The 19,903-nt window shown below is 40.4% G+C and overlaps 1 protein-coding gene across 2 annotated transcripts in view; it reads right to left on the bottom strand.

Annotated features, from left to right (window-relative positions):
- Positions 1-1,795: 1,795 nt before the first annotated feature.
- LOC134343434 (BTB/POZ domain-containing protein KCTD8-like) overlaps positions 1,796-19,903 on the bottom strand; it is a 249,108-nt gene continuing 231,000 nt past the window's right edge. Inside the window, exons 2-3 of one of the 2 annotated variants that reach the window (XM_063042135.1) lie at positions 4,599-4,672; positions 4,145-4,492 (exon numbers count right to left, since the gene is read on the bottom strand). In XM_063042135.1, the coding sequence (XP_062898205.1) occupies positions 4,295-4,492; positions 4,599-4,672 (272 nt within the window). In that variant the 3' untranslated portion in view covers positions 4,145-4,294. Of the gene's footprint in view, positions 4,493-4,598; positions 4,673-19,903 lie in introns of both variants that reach the window. The other variant, XM_063042133.1, reaches the window with a different exon arrangement.

Genomic DNA, 19,903 nt, shown 5'->3' with positions numbered 1-19,903 from the left:
ATTCCTCCTCCAGCTGCAAATTAAGGACAAAATTAATCAGTCATGGTAAAAATTATTGGATCTATCTTCCAGATAAATGTGAATGTGGACAATGCTGCTAGACAAGCCAGTGAATAAATGTTTATACTGAGCTAACAACTTGTACAGACCCTCAGGCGCTGTAGTGACACTATGAGTTATGGCACTGGTGAAGTCCAGTGTCCTTTGCTATCCTTCTCCATCAGTATCAGTCATCTCGTACTAACATGATCATAATCACTGGCAGCTCTCTCCAAGCCTTTGAACTTGACCACACATGACAGCTCCCTAGGAATCTGCAGGATTCTCTGGGGTATGCCTATGTAACAGCTCAGCAGTTCCCTGATACAGTTGAACTGAATTTTGCTCACATTTTCACGACCTATTAACAATGATCCACACAGCTGTAACATTTGTCATCTTCAGCGAACAACCGATAACAACCATGATATTTTAATCTCCAAGTTGCTGTTAGCTCACAACCATGGTGCTGAATCTATCCTTAATTCTCAGGGCCTCCTGGTGCTCTGATAGTATTTGAACCCAAGGAACACCTCTCCACTGTCATTTTATACCTTCTTGTCCATCAGTTCCTTGTGACACAGGAATTTCCTGTCAAAGTCAATTTTCGGACTATAAGACCATAAGACATAGGATTAGAATTAGGCCATTCAGCCCATTGAATCTACTCCACCACAGGTAGATAGGGTCGTAAAGAGAGCTTTTGGTACATTGGCCTTTATTAATCAAAGTATTGAATATAAGAGTTGCAATGTTATGATGAGGTTGTATAAGACATTGGTGAGGCCAAATCTGGAGTATTGTGTTCAGTTTTGGTCACCAAATTACAGGAAGGATAATAATAAGGTTGAAAGAGGGCAGAGAAGGTTTACAAGGATGTTGCCGGGACTTGAGAAACTCAGTTACAGAGAAAGGTTGAATAGGTTAGGACTTTATTCCCTGGAGCGTAGAAGAATGAGGGGAGATTTGATAGAGGCATATAAAATTATGATGGGTATAGATAGAGTGAATGCAAGCAGGCTTTTTCCACTGAGGCAAGGGAAGAAAAAAACCAGAGGACATGGGTTAAGGGTGAAGGGGGAAAAATTTAAAGGGAACATTGGGGGGGGGAGCTTCTTCAAACAGAGAGTGGTGGGAGTGTGGAATGAGCTGCCAGACGAGGTGGTAAATGCGGGTTCTTTTTTAACATTTAAGAATAAATTGGACAGATACATGGATGGGAGGTGTATGGAGGGATATGGTCCGTGTGCAGGTCAGTGGGACTAGGCAGAAAATGGTTCGGCACAGCCAAGAAGGGCCAAAAGGCCTGTTTCTGTGCTGTAGTTTTTCTATGGTTTTCTATGGTTTCACCATTCATTCATGGCTGATTTATTATTGCTCTCAAACCCGTTCTTCTGCCTGCTCCTCATAAACTTTGATGCCCTTACTAAGCATGAACCTATCAATCTGTGCTTTAAGTATACCCAATGACCTGGCCTTACAGCTCTGTGTGTCAATGAATTCCACAGATTCGCTACCCACTGGCTGAAAATATCCCAGCTCACCTCTGTTCTAAAGGGATGTCCTTCTACTAGAGGCTGTGGCCTCTGATCCTAGACTCTGCCACTAAAGGAAACAGCCTCTCGATATCTACACCATCTAGGCCTTCCAATATTTAATAGTTTTCAATGATATCCCCCCTCATTCGTCTAATCTCCAGCGAGTACAGGCCCAGAGCCATCAAATTCTCCCTACATGTTAACCCTTTCATTCCGAGGATCATTCTCATGAACCTTCACTAGACCCATTCCAATGCCAGCACATACATTCTTAGATAATTGCTCAAAGTTGCTCACAATACTCCCAGTCTGATGTGAACAATGCCTTATAAAGCCTCGGCATTACATCCTTATTTTTAGACATTAGTCCTCTTGAAATGAATGTTAACATTGCATTTGTCTTTCTTACCACTGACTCAGCCTGCAAGTTAACTTTTAGAGATTTAGGGGCTCCCAAGTCCCCTATGCACCTCTGATTTCTGAATTTGCCCCCTGTTTAGAAAATAGTCTATGCCTTTATTTCTTTTACCAGAGTGCATGGCCATACTCTTCCCTACACTATATTCCAACTGCCACTTCTTTTCCCATCCTCTTACATAGTGAACCAGGAAGGCTAGTTGCTGGCACTGTCCTTTCCCTCTGAAGTAAAAAAGGTCAGGAAATTGTATGTTTTATCACTCCTTTCTTCGTCAGTAACCCTCTCCTCTGGGCTCCTACTGCATTTGCCAAATTTGTCGCTTTTCAAGGTATCTGACTGTGCTGGATTGAATGTCCCTTGAAGGCTTTCACCAGACCTTTGTGAGCAATCTCATTAGCAGATTATGGTACTACTGGACTCATGACCATCTCATATGTCTCTGGCCTTGTCACTTTGCCTTCCTCTTCTGACATTACACCAAGTTTCCCTACATCATCCTAGCATATAATAGTGGTGTTCACATTCAGTTCTTATATGGGTGAATGAAAAATCTGTTTGTACCACTTGAGTTTGCTGATGTAATCCCCAATCCAAATGCTGCCAATAACGCTGCTCTATTTTAACCACACTGTTCTCCATTTTCCACACACTAGATCATTGTTCTGTTGCACCCTCAATCAAACATATCACAAAGTGCAGAGGTGGTGTCTGTGGACTGTGATGTTTTTGTAGGCATTAGTAATTAAGCGGTAGTGGAGTTACAAATAACATCCTTTATTAAAGACAGCACTAAACAGCAGCATCTGGCACAACAATGTATTAAAAGGTCATTCCACATGGTACAGTCAGTTCTCAAAGGCATACTTACACATACACAGTACAATGAATCTCCATCAGAACTGGGAAAAGTTTGAGATAAAGAAATTTCAAAATCCAGAGATAATGGAGAGGGCAGGAATGAAGGGATGTGTTACAATAGAAGGCAGGGAAGGCTAACAGACATCAACATTAAATATTAACTGTTTCTATCTCCACTGACACAGCCAAGCCTGCTGAATATTAGGAGAATTTTCTGGTTTTAAACACGCATTGCCATTATCTGCAGTACTTTGCTTTTGTAGGAATACAAGGAAACAGGGCTTGCGCAGGTTGGAATGCACTTGTAAACAAACTTTCTGGATTGCGCTGCAATACACGGGAAGTCTCATGGGCTTCATCACGGACGATTTTGAAAATGACAATTTTTTTTATACTTGAAGGGAATCCACTGCATGTGGAATCAGATTTGGTAAATTTTTCCCCTAACATATCGATGCTTACAAAACAAGGCACCAAAATTCAAAATAAGCCATTTTTGAATTCTGCTACTTTTCACTGTGAACAACTAAGGAATTAAATATAGTTAAAAAGAACCACAAATATTAATTATTTTAACTTCGTTACTGCTAAAGCTTAAAATAAATCTTCTGATTTCTTCAAATGTATTTTAAATCTAAAAGTTGGCCTTTTGTCTATCATTCTTCAAACTGCACAATCGATTACTAAAGTATGATTATTCAAAAAATTATGCAGTTAAGTTGAGGATTTCAGCTTTAAAAAGGATTGACAGCTCTAATTACTTGATTTTTTATGGGAAGTAGTTGATTGGCACGGGCTCATCTGATCCTAGAGGTGACACGGAACATAACCTTTGAGTTTTTCCAGAAATGATTCATATCCAATCAAAAACCCATGAATAACCATTTCTGACACATCAATACACTAGTGGAGAATCCATTAGTTTTGCAACTGTTATTTATCAGACACTATTGTGCCGCAGCAAATTTATAAGTTAATCCATGTATTATTTTTTTATGCACAACCAGGTGTGGACTATAAACCGTAATTCCTTATGACCAGCTCTTCCCAACATTTTGTTTGCAACCTTATTGCAGTTTATCGCAGTAAGACAGATATTATTAGACAGATAGCAGGTGAATAAAAATCACAAATCCTTAATTTCAAACATAACTCAAAGCTGCAGCAAGTCCTTTTAAATTTTAAAGTCCATATTTCTGTAAGAGTTCAGACTGCCATGGGCGCTTGCGCTCGGGAAACTCCACGGGAATTTTGATATTCCTAAAATCCTGGATACATTTCTTCATTTCATCTTCGACACTCAACTTCTCATTAATTTTCTTTTTGCAGAGGCTTGATTCGCGGGAATTGTTCATCAGCGTTTGAAAAAGTTCACTGTTTCTGCGTTTGTCAGGCTGTTGTAACCACTGAATGGGGGCTTTCTTGGAAGGCCGATCCAGTGTCAAGGTATTAGGCTGAGATGGTGGGGGCTGCGATGTGGCAGCACCATTCTCCTGTGGAGTACTGGCTTCTGACTGGCTTTCACAACTGGAGGTAGAGAGCTCGTTGCAGGAGGTTCCACTTTCCGTCCCTTTCTCGGCCTTGTCATGTTTTCTGCTGTCACACTCAGACTTCGGCGAGGCTGGCCTTTGAAATCCTCCTGTCAAATTCAGAACAGGGCTGATAAAACAAAATATTATTCACAGACATTCCCATTACTTTTGTTTCACTGCATCATGCACAGGTACAAGACAACATAACTATACCTTCCTTTTGGAGTCACTAAGGCAAGATGTGGAAGATCTGTGGCACGACACCCTAATAAATAGTTCACAACCACCTGAGAAAAAATGTGCATGAATTACAATCACTTTCAAAGCCTAACACCCAGTTACACAAGAAATTCTCAGACCTGGGTTTAGGAAAATGATGAGGAACTATTCAATCATGCCATGGCATTAAGTGTAGAAGTTCTTTCAGTGAAGGAATAGGACATGAACTCTGCTTCTATCGTCTTCTGTAAGGTTGTTAATATATAAAATAAACGCTTGCGCAACAATCCGGAGTCAAACTTGTACCCCAAATTACTTTGGGGTATCTTTAATGTAGTGTTTTTCTTTAAAACTACACTTGCAACATGTTTATTTTCATGGTCTCTTTTGTTTAACATTTGAAGTCATATTTTCTTTTGCTACAACTGTAACTTTCATAACATCAGAGTCATAGGGCCTTACAGACACATACAGGGTCATAGAGTACTACAGCGCAGAAATAGGCCCTTTGGCCTATCCAGTCCATGCTGACCCAATCTTCAGTCTAGTCCCATCTACATGTTCCCTGACCATATCCCTCCAAACCACTCTCATCCATGTAGCTATCCAAGTTTCTCTTGAATATTACAATTGAACCTGCATCTACCACTTCTGCTGGCTGCTTATACTTTGAATATTTCACCTTTCACTCTAAACTATGACCTGTAGTTCTAATCTCACCCAACCTGAGGGGAAGAAATTTGCATGCACTCAAACAACCTATACTTTTCATAATTTTGTATATCTCTATAAGATCTCCCATCAGGAAATAAGATCTTTCTAATACCAACTTTGTCTCATTAAGATGAAAGGAAACTGAAGAGAATATTGTGCTCAACCTCTGGGGTCAAATTGTTAGCAAGGCCAGCTTCTCGGCCTTGCTTCCAGCATTGCTGCATCTACATGAACACCTCTGAGACATACTAATGTCAAGATCTCTGATTGAGTGAAACAACCATCAACCTGAGAAAATACATTCAATAATTATAATTGTTTGAGGTCCAACACCTGGTTATTGAAGGATTTCTCAGGTCTGGGTGAGTAACTGATCAACCATCCCTTGCGATATGATGCAGCCTGTCTCTTAACGAAGGAGGAAGACAAGAACCTTATTGTGTGTTCACACCAGCCCTGGAAAATTTGCTTGAAGATTCTTTTTTAAATCATGTGCAAAACCCAATAAATATGACACCATAGTATCAGTCCTGTCAATTTACCTTTTGAGTGATAATAACTATGAGTACTAATGGCCTTTGCTGAGTTGATAAAGGTCTGCTCAATAACACAAGGGTGGAAGATAATCTTTTATTAAAACTCTAATACTTTCTGGATGAGAAAATGATAACTACCTAGCCTCATCTGTAATTGGACCATAAAATTGAAAGGTAAATTTTGTAAGTGGTCGAAGTCTACAGACACATTGCAGTGTAAGTAAATTGTGAACTATTTGGTCAAGAAGCTTGTAACTAACAAGTTCCTGTCTGATGAACAAACCACAGGCTATCAAACCATAAGGAATACAGTTCAAACATAATTGACACACAAAATGCTGGAGTAACTCAGCAGGTTAGACGGCATCTATGGAGGTGAATGGGCAGTTGATGTTTTGGGTCAAGACCCTTCATCAGGATTCATCATACTTCAACAGGACCTGATGAAGGGTCTTGGCCCAAAGTGTTGATGTTTTATCCCTCTAGCCTGACTTGCTGCGTTTCTCCAACATTCTGTATATGTTACTCTGGATTTCCAGCATCTGTGGAATCTCTTGAGTCAAACACAATCGGAACTGTTTAATCCAGGGCTTTAGAATTAGCAGCAACTACAGGCCAATCAACAAGGGATAGACTGGTGGAAGAACCGCATGAGACACACCTGTCAGTCTAAGTGAATGCCAAGGGCATAGGCATTGCTTTGTGCAGATGATAGGAGGGATTGCCTGCATGAAGTTCTGATTATTATCCTTTTAATCACTGTTCAAGGTGTGGTGGTGTGTTTGACAATGATTGCACCATTTTAGGGCAATGTCAAATAACTTATATTAAGTGTTGAACTATCATCCAAAATATAATACTGACCCTGTGTTTATTCCAACTATAATTTCATTCTATTTTTTGTATGATTATTACACACTTGCCTTTTGCTGTCACCTATGTTTTGTTTTTTTTACAGAGGAGTCTCTTAACCCATTTTCTCTACATCTCTAGTTCCTCTTTAAACTCCTCTTGTGTATGTAATGTTCTGTCCATTGTAACACCTTGCACTCCAGATATATTGGATCTATTTTATCATTCCCTCTCATGTCTTACATTAAATTGAAGGCCAGCTCAGGGCCTTGCTCTCTGACATCCACCAACTCTTGAAGTAAATCTATCCAGCAGTGGCCTAACCCAAACCACCCGCAGAAAAGCTGCCCTACTTCAATTCAGCAAAGATCCTGGAAATCACACCAGCCAGCATCTAAGGCTATATTCCCTTGACATGATATTTAACATCCACTGTTCAAACATTTTTTGCCTCAAATGCTTAGAGATGGATTTAAAACTGCTTTTTATACATCATGGTCCTCCTTTCTAAACTGTTCTCAATAAATTTTCAAGAAAAATGATCTGCTTGTGCCACCTGCCAGCTTCATTGCAAGGAGGTGAGAGTGATTGTGGGGAACAATGGATGCCAGAATGCTAGATCAAATCCTCAGGCAGCACTCAGTGTCTGAATCTTAGAATGAAGTGTGCAATGGATGATGGTGGATTGATGCTGGGGAAGAGCAAGGCAGAAGGGGAAAGAAAGGCAGATGGAGTGGACACACGAGAGAGCAGATGACTTTGAGCAGAGCTATGTAGCGTGAACATAAAATGTTAATTTACAGACAATGGGTTTCAGAATCCTCAGAATAAACTGCACAAGATCAGAGGAGCATGCTTCCTGATGGTGCTTCAAGGATATTCTCATTTCACAATAATGTCAGAAAATAGAAAAAAGTACAGAAAGAGTCCAGGAGGGGTAAGATGAATTGACACATACCAATCCTCATAGAGGGACCAGAAGTGGAGAGAGTGAGCAGCTTCAAGTTCCTGGGTGTCAAGATCTTTGAGGATCTAACTTGGTCCCAACATATCGATGCGGTTATAACGAAGGCAAGACAGCGGCTATACTTTATTAGAAATTTAAAGAGATTTGGCACGTCAACAAATACACTCAAAAACTTCTATATTTGTACTGAGGAGAGCATTCTGACAGACTGCATCACTGTCTGGTATGGAGGGGCTACTGCACAAGACTGAAAGAAGCTGCAGAGTGTTGTTATTCTAGTCAGCTCCATCTTGGGTACTAGCCTACAAAGTACCCAGGACATCTTTAGGGAGTGGTGTCTCAGAAAGGCAGCGTCTATTATTAAAGAACTCCAGCATCCAGGGCATGCCCTTTTCTCACTGCTACCGTCAGGTAGGAGGTACAGAAGCCTGAAGGCACACACTCAGCAATTCAGGAACAGCTTCTTCCACTCTGCCATCCGATTCTTAAATGGACATTGAATCTTTGGACACGACTTCACATTTTTTTTAATATACAGTATTTCTGTTTTTGCACGTTTTTAATCTATTCAATATATGTAATTGATTTACTTGTTTATTGATTTTTTTTTCTCTGCTAGATTCTGTATTGCATTGAACTGCTGCTAAGTTAACAAATTTCACGTCACATTCCAGTGATAATAAACCTGATTCTGATTCTCCCACAGATATTAACATTGTCAGGTACTGACTCATCAAATGCAATTGGCTCAAAGTCCCTTCAGGTTTACAAGAAAGAGCCAGGTCAGAGAAGGAAGAGGTACTACCTACAAGTAGCCATCTCCAGACTTGTAAACCACTCTGTGAGGAGCTATCAAAAGAAACACAATGTCAATACACCTATTGTATGTGTTAAATTCCTGATTTGTGCTACTGTTGGGGATTAGGAATAAGTTGCTTGGTAAGGGGTTGGATGATGACGAAGGCAAGGTCAGAGAAGTGGATTGTGGTTGCAGGAAAGGTAAGAGAGACTTCAGATGCTAGAAATCTAGGGCAATGTGCTGGAAGTCCACAGCAGGTCATGAAGCAGCTTAGGTTGAACCAGAAAATTAATGGCGCAAAGAGACGGTGTGCCATAGTTCCCTTGGAGACGTTGGATTGCATAACAGCAGAAAGATATCAAAAGAAGCAAGTGGGCAGTCAGGACATTCTTGAAGAATGTCAATCCAGGTTCCCTCGAAGATATTGGATTGTGCAAAGGATGAGTGGGAAAGCTAGCAAGATAGCACAGTGAAACAGAGAGACACATTGAGGGCAGCTTACAAAACTTCTAAATATACTTCTGAACAACTCTCACTGCAAACTGAAGCCTGTATTTTCACTTGAAGTGACCTACTTTTGAAACGTCTTAATGAACTAGCAATTTCACGATCTTCTGAGGGACTCAGCAGACTTAACTCTCAAGCATGCAGATATAGCACCCTTTAAGTAGACAAAGCTACATCTTCATGGCCAAATGAGAAGACGGGGTGGACTCCACGCCAGACTAAAATGAGGGGTTATGAAACTTCCTCTACTCAGTGTTTTGTTAGCAAATGCATAATCAGTAGAGAAGAAGATTGATGAATTAAATGCAAGACTGCTGTATCAGAGGGAAATGAGGAATTGCTGTGTTTTATGCTTCACAGAAACATGGCTCACTCCGGAAATACCAGATACATCATTGAGACCCAAGGACTTCTCATTGTGGTGCGGTGGTCTTGTCATACTCTTGTTCCCTTGACCTGGAACATCTAATGATTAAGTCCAACCATTCTACGTACCAAGAGAGTTCTCCTCCATGATCCTGACCACAATTTACATACCAGCAAAGGCCATGTTAAGCAGGTACTTGAGGTACTGAGTGCTGCCATCAGCAAACACGAAACAGTCCAGCACAATGCCTTTCAAATCATTGTCAGGGACTTCAATTGGGATTGTTTGAAGAAATCACTGTGCAATTATCATCAACGTATAACCTGCAGCACAAGGGGCCCCAACACACTCAACCACTGCTACATTACAATTAAGAATGCTTACTGTGCCATGCCTAAAGTGCATTTCAGGAAATCAGACTATATGGCTGCCCTCCTCCCTGTATACAGGCAGGAAAGCAGCATCCATCATCAAGGACGTCCACCATTCTAGCAATGCTCTCTTCTCAGTGCTGCCATCAGGAAGAAGGTACAGGAGCCTCAGGACCCACAGCACCAAATTCAGGAATAATTATTACCTCTCAACCATTCAGTGGGAATAACTTCACTTACCCCAACATTGAAATATTCTCATAAACTATGGACTCACTTTCAAAGACTCTCCATCTCATGTTCTTGATATTTGTTGCTTAGTTATTTTTTATTATTATTATTATTATTATTTCTTTTTTCTCTTTCTTTTTGTATTTACACAGTTTGCTGTCGTTTTCACTTTGACTTGTTTGTCTGTCCTGTTAGGTGCGGTCTTTCACTGATTCTATTGTGTTTCTTGTACTTACTGTGACTGTCCACAAGAAAATGAATCTCAGGGTTGAATATGGTGCACATATTTACTTTGATAATGAATTACTTTGAACTTTGAAACTTTGGATAGAAAGTTCAAAGGAAGTGAGGTGGGGGCAGTTGGGATATTCTTCATGCCACAGTTCATTTGGAGATGTTAGATTGTGTATAGTTAGGCACTTGGTGACTACACCTACAAGAAGTGCACTTAGCTACAGCTTCTTTCAGACTGTGTTAAGGTACTGGAGCTGGAGCTGAACGAACTCCAAGTCACTGAAGAGTTGATCAACAGGAAGCTATTTAGCTAGTTAGCTAGTTAGCGGGGAACTAGTTAGACTCAAGGTGCAGGTCACATGTAACTAGGTGACGGTCAGGAGGGGGAAAGGAGATAGGCAGCCAATGCAGAGTACCCCTGTGGCCATCCCCACCCCCACCTCCATTAGCAAGTATACCACTTTGGATACTGTTTAGGGCGGACCTAGCAGAGGAAAGCCACAGTGATCAAGTGACCTCTGGCATTGAGTCTAGCTGTGTGACTCAGAAGGGAAGCGGGTGGAATAAAAGGTTAGTTGTAGTGATAGGAGATTCATTGGTTAGCGGAACAGACAGGAAATTCTGTGGATGAGAGCAAGAATCCCAGGTGGTATGTGGTCTCCTGGGTGCTAGGGTCAGGGTCAGTGCGTCACGATTGATTAGCAGTTAGTGCAGTACTATTACAGCTCGATGCCTTCCCGAGTTTGTAATACAGTTCCAGTGCCAATCTGTAACCAGTCTCTGTACCACTCTATACGGAGTCCCCGAGGAATGCATGGGTTTCCTTTGTGTCTTCTAGCTTCCTCCCACAATCCAACCATGTACTGGGTAGCTTAATTTGTCATTGCAGGTTGTCCTGTGATTAGGTTGGAAGTAATCGGGTTTGTCGGGGGTTGCTGGGGCGGCCTGGCTCAAAGGGCCGGAAAGGCCTACTCCGCGCTGTATCTCTATATAAAAATATATATTTTTAAAATGAATATATCTCAGAGTGAGTCCACAGCATTCTTAGATGGGAGGGTGAGCAGCCAGAGGTCATGGTCCATGTCGGTACCAATGACGCGGGTAAGAAAGATGATGAGGCCCTGCCAAATGCATTCAGTGGGTTGGGAGCTAAGTTAAATGGCAGAACATTCATGATTTTAATCTCTGTGCCATGTGCTCGTAAGGCCATACAGTTTAGCACATGGCTAAGGAGTTGGTGCAGGAGGGAGGGCTCCAGAAATTTTGATGATTGGGCTCTCTTCCAGGAAAGGTGGAACCTGTACTGAAGAGATGGCTTGCACCTGTACCTGATGGGGACTAATATACTTATGGGAAGATTTGCTTGAGCTGCATGAGGAAGAGGGGGTCATTAAACCAGAGTTGCAGGGGAATGGGTACCAGAGTGCCAGAACAGGTAGTGGAATTGTTGTGAGGAAAGATAGTGTTAAGCCTACATACCAAGTCAGGAATAGAAAGATTGAGCATGGTGAGACTGAAGTTCTAAGCTGTGTATATTTCAATGCAAGGAGTATTGTAAGAAAGGCAGATGAGCTCAGAGTGTGGATCAGCACATGGAATTATGACATTGTAGCTATTAGTGAGACTTGGTTGCAGGAAAGGCAGGAATGGTAACTTAGTGTTCCAGGCTTCCGTTGTTTTTGTTGTGATAGAGAGGGATGGATTAAAAAAGGAGGTGCAGCCTTACACGTCAGCGAAAATGTCACGGCAGTGCTTTGACAAGTCAGAGTGGAGATCTCGCCTACTGAGGCCATATGGGATGGAGCTGAGGAATAAAAAAGAAATGGCCATGTTAATAAGATCATCCAACAATCCATAGCATTTAGCGGAGCAAATTTGTAGAGAGTTTGCGGACTGTTGCAAGAAGCATAAGGTTATGATAATAGATGATTTTAATTTCCACATGTGAGTGCAATCCCCATAATGTAGAAGTGCTGGATAGGATATAGTTTGTCAAGTGTGTTCAGGAAAGTTTGTTTAATCAGTACATTAAGATACCAACTGGCAAGATTGTGATACTAGATCTCTTATTTGGGAATGAGACAGGGAAGGTGACAAAAGTTTGTGTAGGGGAACGCTTTGCATCTAGTAATCATAATGTCATTATTTTCAATGTAGCTATGGAAAAGGATAGGTCTAGTCCTCTGGTTGAGATTCTAAATCGGAGAAAGGCCAATTTTAATGGTATCTGATAGGATCTGGTAAGTGTGGATTGGGACAGGTTGTTTTCTAGCAAAGGTGTACTTGGTAAGCATGAGGCCTTCAACAGTGAAATTCAAGATTATAGAGTTTGTATGCTCCTGTCAGAATAAAAGGCAAGTATGACATGTTTAGGGAAGCTTGATTTTTGAGGGATATTGAGGCTCTGGTTAAGAAAAGGAGGTTCTTAGCACATAGAGGCAGGAAGGAGCAAATAAGGTATTTGAGGAGTCTAAAAAATGTAAGAGAACATTTAAGAAGAAAATCAGGAGGGCTGAAAGAGGCATGAGTTTGCTCTAGCAGACAAGGTGAAGGAGAATCCCAAGGACTTCTACAAATATATTAAGAGCGAAAGGACAGTAAGGGACAAAACTGGTCCTCTGATAGATCAGAGTGGCCATCTCTGCATAGAGACAAAAGAAATGGGGGAGATCTGAAATGGAGTTTTTGCATCTGTACTTATTCAGGAGATGGATGGAGAGTCTATAGAATTCAGGCAAAACAGCAATGAGGTCATGGACCATACACAGATTACAGAAGAGGAGCTGTTTGCTGCCTTGAGGCAAATAAGATGGACAAATCCCTAGGGCCTAATGAGGTGGTCTCTCAGACCCAGTGGGAGGCTAGTACTGAAATTGTAGGGGCCCTATCATAGATATTTAAAACGTCCACTGCCATGGGTGGGATACTGGAGGATTGGCGGATGCCTAATGTTGTTCCGTTGTTTTGAAAATGCTCTAAAAATAAGCCAGGAAATTATAGGCTGGTGAGCCTGACAACAGTTGTGGAAAAGTCATTGGAATGTATTCTATGGATCTGGATATATAAGTATTGGACAGATAGCGACTATTAGAGATAGTCATCAAGGTAGGTCATGTTCAATCAAACTTAGAGGTTTTTGAGGAAGTTACCAGTAAGTTAATGAAGGCATGGCAGTAGATTTTGTCTACATGGACCTTAGCAAGGTCTTTGACAAGGTTCCACATGAAAGTTTGGGCAAGAAGGTTCAGTCACATGGTATTCAAAATAAGGTAATAAATTGGATTAGACTTTGGCTTCTTGGAAGGGACCAGATAGTACTAATATATAGTTGCTTCTCTGACTGGCAGCCTGTGATCAGTAGTATGCCATAGTGATCTGTTGTTTGTCATCTATATCAACAGTCTGGTTGATAATGTGGTAAACTGCTTCAACAAATTTGCAAATAACACCAAGATTTGGGTGGTAGTAGACAGTGAGAAAGACTATCAAAGCTTGAAGGATAATCTGGACCAGTTGGAAAAATGGGCTGAAAAATGGTATATTGAATTTAATGCAGAGAGGTGTGAGGAGTTGCACTTTGGGAGGACAAACCAGGGTAGGACTTACATGGTGAGGGAAAGGGCACTGAGGAGAGTGGTAAAACAGAGGGATCTGGGAATACTGATCAATAATTCATTGCAAGTACTGCCACAGGTAGATAAGATCTTAAAGAAGGCTTTTAGCACATTGGCCATCATAAATCAAAGCACTGAGTACAGGAATTGGGATGTTATGTTGAAGTTGTATAAGATGTTGGTGAAGCCTAATTTGGTGCATTGTGTGCAGTTCTTCCATCTACCTACAGGAAAAATATCAATAAGATTGAAAGAGTACAGAGAAAATTTACGAGGATGTTGCCAGGACTTAAGGACCTAAGTTATAGAGGATGGTTGAATAGATTAAGACTTTTTTCCCTGGAGTGTAGAAGAATGAGGGGAGATTTGATAGAGGGATACAAAATTATGAGGGATAAAGATACAGTAGGTGTAAGCAGGCATTTTTCACTGAGGTTGGGTGAGACTAGAACTAGAGGTCACAGGTTAAGGGAGAAAATTGAAATGTTTAAGGGGAATTTGAGGGGAACATCTTCACTCAGAGGGTGGTGAGAGTGTGGAACGAGCTGCCAGTGGAAGTGATGGATGCGTGTTCGTTTTCAACATTTATGAGAAATTTGTATATGCACATGGATGAAAGGTGTATGGGGGGCTATGTTCCAGGTGTAGGTCGATGGGATTAGGTAGATTTATAGTTTAGCACGGACAAGGGCCAGCTTCTGTTCTGTGGTGTTCTATAACTCTATGACTCTAAGAGACAGCCATAGCAATGTAGTAATACAAGTGCGACAAGGAATTGAAGGCTGTGAACAATAAGCAGGACTCACTGACAAAGGTAGATGTGTTGTGCTTCAGGACTAGTTTATCAGATTAAGTCTGGTACTGTAAGTGCATCAGGAAGCTCAGGGCATAATCAACGATGCTGGAGATGGAGAGCTCTAGAAATATGTTCGCACATGTTGAAAATGATAGACACATGATCAAAAATGTAGTGCAGCAACTGTTATTTTCATATATAGTACACTTTAAAAGAAAATAATAATAAAATTTAGCAATATTTATAAATGTAAAATTGAACTGGTTTGCTCTTTGAATTTGCTTCAACCTTTGAAACAGTATTGATGATGCCTGTGTTGATCCTTAAATTGCAACATGTGTAATTGCAGCAAACATTTCTGGGTTTCTGAGCTCTCTTTGGTAATGTTCTAAGTCAACTGCTCTTCCATAGTTCCAGAAAACATTCCTGCAAGCCAATTTCTGTAGAATGGCTCAAGTGGAAAATCCATTTAGCAAATCTGTTGTACTTGCTGAAGTAAAATGGCTTTTATTTTTCAAATCTCTATGGCCAAACAGTACTGGAAATATAAGAACCATTTTAAAAGATCATGAAATTTGGTCAGAGTATATTCAATGTATTTCACTCCAGTATCTGTTTGCAACTCTGATATATTGTATTTCAATTCAACAGTAGATTCAAGGCTCAATTAAAAAGAAAAATATCACAGTGAAAATGTTTGAGCAATACATTGTTCCTCATCTGTTCTATTAGTGTGAATCACAGAGGTGGCACATAAACCACTGGAAATACAAAGATAGATAGCCTTGGGAAAAAAGACCAGTTTTGTGCATGAAATATGCTGAAAAACAGCCAATGGATTTAATACAGGCAATAATGAGATGTTGCACTTTGGGAGGCCAAACCAGGGTATGATTTACACAGTATTGTACTGAGGAGCATTGTAGAATAGAGGGATCTGGGAATACAGATCCATAATTCCTTCAGAGTGGTTCCCAGGTAGTAGATAGGGTTGCAAAGAGAGCTTTTGGCACACTGGCCTTCATAAGTCAGAGTATCAAGCATAGAACTTAGGATGTTATGTTGACATTGTATAAAACTTTGGTGAGGCCAAATTTAGAGTATTGTGTGCAGTTCTGGTCACCTATCTACTAGAAAGATATCAATAAGATTAAAGGAGTTAGCACAGAGAAAATTTACAAGGATGTTGCTGGGCCTTGAGAACCTGAGTTACAGGGAAAGCTTGAATGGGTGAGGTCTTTTTATCCCTGGACTGTAGGAGAATGAGGCCATAGGTTAAGGGTAAAAGGTGAGATGGTTAAAGGGAACTTGAGGGGGACCTTCACTTCTTAGAAGGAGGGGTGAGACTGGAACGAGCTGCCAGGATGTGGGTTTGATTACAAGATTTAAGAGAAGTTTGGTTAAGTATATGGATGGGTGATGTATGGAGGGGTTTGGTCTGGGGGTAGGTTGATGGAAGTATGGAATATGACAGTTTAACTGGGCGGGAGGAGACAGAGCAGCGTGCTGCACGTGCACAGCCCTCTGGTGAAAAATGATATCATATCCATTAAATAGGGGCCATGGATAATTCTGATTAGATGGAGGCATACGTGAAAGCACAGAGGAACATCTGGAGAAATTTCTGAAATGCCAGTTCGCTGCTGTTGTTACCGCGCGGCCGGGAATCTTCTGGAGGGAAGGCCTCAAAATCCCTGGCTTTGCCTGCTGTTGGCGACTGAGATTGAGGTCGAATCGCTCGGACAGAGATGGCGCTCAGTACTTGGTGTCGGAGAGCTGATCGGAGGCTTGAAGTTTTCAGATGACTCAGAGTCGGACTGTGGTTGGCATGGCAGGGAGAGTTTTTCTTCCTTCTCCTGTCTGCGTGAGATGTGGGACATTTGAGGGACTTTGAACTTTTTACTGTGCTCATGGACTTCTTCATCAAGTTATGGTATTGTTGTACTGTTGTAACTATATATTATAATTATGTGGTGTTGTTAGTTTTTTCAGTCTTGGTCTGTCCTGTGTTTTGTGATATCACACCGGAGGAAATATTGTATCATTTCTTAATGCATGCATTACTAAATGACAATAAAAGAGGACTGCGTGCCTTCATAATCTAACTAACTATCATGGACTAGATGCACCGGGAGGACTGTTTCTGTGCTGTAGTGCTCCATGACCCTATGACTCTATGGTTGGCTCATCTGAAAGGGGTAAGACCTGCTTTAAACTCAGATTTAGGTTTCAATTTCAATAGTTGCAATCAGTGAATGATATAATACTGCCTGTTGAGCAGTGTGTCCTCTTGATCCTCCAAAGGTTGGAGTGCCAATCCTGCCTCCTGCTGGCTTCAGATAAAGATCACTGGAGCAGAAAATCACCTGTCCTTTAGATGATCTACCAAGTCCCCCTCATAGATATCTGATCAAGACCAGTTATGTCAAATGTGTCTTTGGAATCCCAAAACAGACATTAACCTAATTGAGATGTGGTATCCAGGTACAAGGAATATCCTTTAACTCCCTTCACCAACTCATCATAGACTGAGGATGAAAGCTACAAACTTCTTGATTAGGGTCCATCCAATCAATAAAAGTCTTAAAAGTTGAGTGGACATTTTACATCAATTCGATCCACTACATTGATTTTTACTTCCTCGGTAAATTGGACAGAAATGAACAGAAACAATCCTTGCTGAGCACTGCATATCTGGAATGAAGAATTAGAAGTTCTAACGTGGGTTGGGAGACAGGATACTCTCACCTCCCAGTCCTATTGATGGCTGATAACTTCACTTTTCAGCCTGACTTCCTTTAGTGGACACTGGTTTAAAACTTTACTGATACTGTACCCTTCTCATTAGTACAAGATGGGTGTTTAATATGCCAGGTTTTATGCAGATGCACCTTACATTACACAACATAATAACAATTATATTGGTACAGACTTGCAGGGATCAAGTCTGATAAAGGTGTTTGGCCCTTGGTGTAAGCCCAGAATAGTTCTCAGTTGAAGGATTGTACTTGTGAGCCTGCAGAGACCAGGGCCTTCCCTGCTAATTGCAAGCTCACTGACCGATAGTTATCTTCAATATTGTTCTACATACTTCACATATGCAAAACAACCTTTAATACTTTCCTTGATGTGTTCCTGTATACTTGTTTCTTTTCAGTTCTGTTAATGGGGACTTGAAATAAAGCTGTTCGGGATAAAGTACTGCATTATGAATAACTTATTACAAGCACTAATTTATTTATTGAGGTTAACTACTGCAGTTCTCTTGCTGATTTGAAAATATTGCCATGCATAGACAAACCATACTAATGTTACTTTATAGACTATGTTTTTGGTTAACTGTGTGAGAATGGTGCAAGATTTGATCTATCACAAGTAGTTAATGGACAAATTTCTTAACGTGGAGTCAATTAAGTCCAATGAACAATGTGTAAAATGGGTAGATGGTAAAACATATCAGTGAGCATTGATTGTCCACCTGTTGTCTAACATTAACAAAATGGAAACTTATAGCAATTTTTTGAAGTGGCATTAACATAACACTTAGTTAAACTTGTATGATCAATGTAAAGGTCACATATATCAAAAAAACTTCCCCAAATATTGATTATGAAGTGTGAATCTGGAAAATATTTGATAAACAGCTGCTGTACATAATTAATTGATAAATGAACTGTGCATCATAAACAATTATCTGGTGAGCTGGTGGTCCCACTGCAACCAACATTGTGATTTCTTGTTTCATATCATCTAAAAAATCTTTAAGTGAATCTACTCAGAAGTTAGGCAGACAGATAATGGGTGATATAGGCAAAAAAATTGTCAACTACAAGGAAGGAATCATAGGATCCTGCGGGACTCAGCAGTCATATCAGTGAACAAGAAGCATCAAATATTGAGACAAATTAAATATTAAGCTGATAGATTAAAGTAATTGTAATTGTTTGAAACCTCATATTCTACTTAGCTGAGCTTCTGTCCACATATCCTCTGCATAGAATACAGTGACCTTTTTGTTTATATGGTATCCAACTCCCCCACTGTTAACGCCAGTCTCAGCTAATCCATTCCCACCTCATCCAGTCTTTCATCTTTTAACCTTGATGTACTTAATTTTTCTGTCACCAATATCCTTTTACTTGCTCTCCTTCATTAACTTGCAGAAGCATCAGATATAGAGTAGGATTATCATTTTTGTGTTAAATATCTTCAAGGTATTGCCTCTGCACTTATGAAGTATCTTGGGAAGTTCTGCTATATTTAAAGTTTTTGCTACTGTATATGAAAGCAAGTTGTTTGCTCACTATACATTTGGGTGACAGACCAATAGGAATTCTGAACGTAATTTATGTGATTATTATTTGGAAGCATTTCAAAAATAGGACAATGCACAGCATGTCGTACTCACTCACAGCTAATAGATTCTGACTTCCATGGTAATTATTAGGGCCAATAGTGAGGCAACAACATCCTCTCTGCAGCACCTCAGGACAGGTTTTGAACATTTTGTACCATGTTAAATTTAACTTAAATGGGAAGGGAATTAGAATGACAAGAAAAATTGTTCAGTAGTCACTAATGTAAGGATAATAGAGGTTGCTGATGTAAATGTAATTTAAAAGTATACTGCTTGCCATTTTTCTTCAGAGACAATGATGTCCGAATTCATGATTTTGAATTATGGAACTGGACAATATAGAAGGAACCTAATTCTGCCCATCAAGTCTATAGATTCATAGAATTATACAGAATGGGAACAGGTCCTCTTGCTCAGCGTGTTCATGCCAACCAAGAAACCTGTCTAAGCTAATCCTATTTGTCTACCTTCTTCCCTCTAAATGTTTCCTATCCATGCATCTGATATTTTCTAAACATTTTAAATGTACCTGCATCTACTACCTCTTCTGTCAGCTCATTCCATATACCCACCATCCTCTGTAGGAAAATCTTGTCCTTCACATCCCCTTTAAATCTACTTCCTCTCACCTTAAACCTATGTCCTCTGCTTTCTGACTCCCCATCTCTGGGAAAAAATTGCAACTATCCATTCCTGTTATGGATATTCATTGTCCAGGGCTTGGGGTGCCTTTTTTGCAGAGCTCAGCTTTCTAACACAGCAGCTGATACTTCCAGAGATCAAAGGGTTGATTTTGAGTGAGTTAAATTCGTAATCAATATTTCTTTGGGAAGCATGAGCCAGTCTTTAGTTCTTAATGTAAATAGCAAGCAATAACCAGCTTGAAGTTAAAAGGACAACTTTGCAAACAAACAGCACAGGGCTGACTGGTAAGGAGATGCAGTTGTAAAACAA

The sequence above is a fragment of the Mobula hypostoma genome, chromosome 3 (genome assembly GCF_963921235.1).
Source record: "Mobula hypostoma chromosome 3, sMobHyp1.1, whole genome shotgun sequence".
Lineage (NCBI taxonomy): Eukaryota > Metazoa > Chordata > Chondrichthyes > Myliobatiformes > Myliobatidae > Mobula > Mobula hypostoma.
Note: the sequence above shows the minus strand (reverse complement) of the source record. Positions and strands in the feature narration are given on the sequence as shown.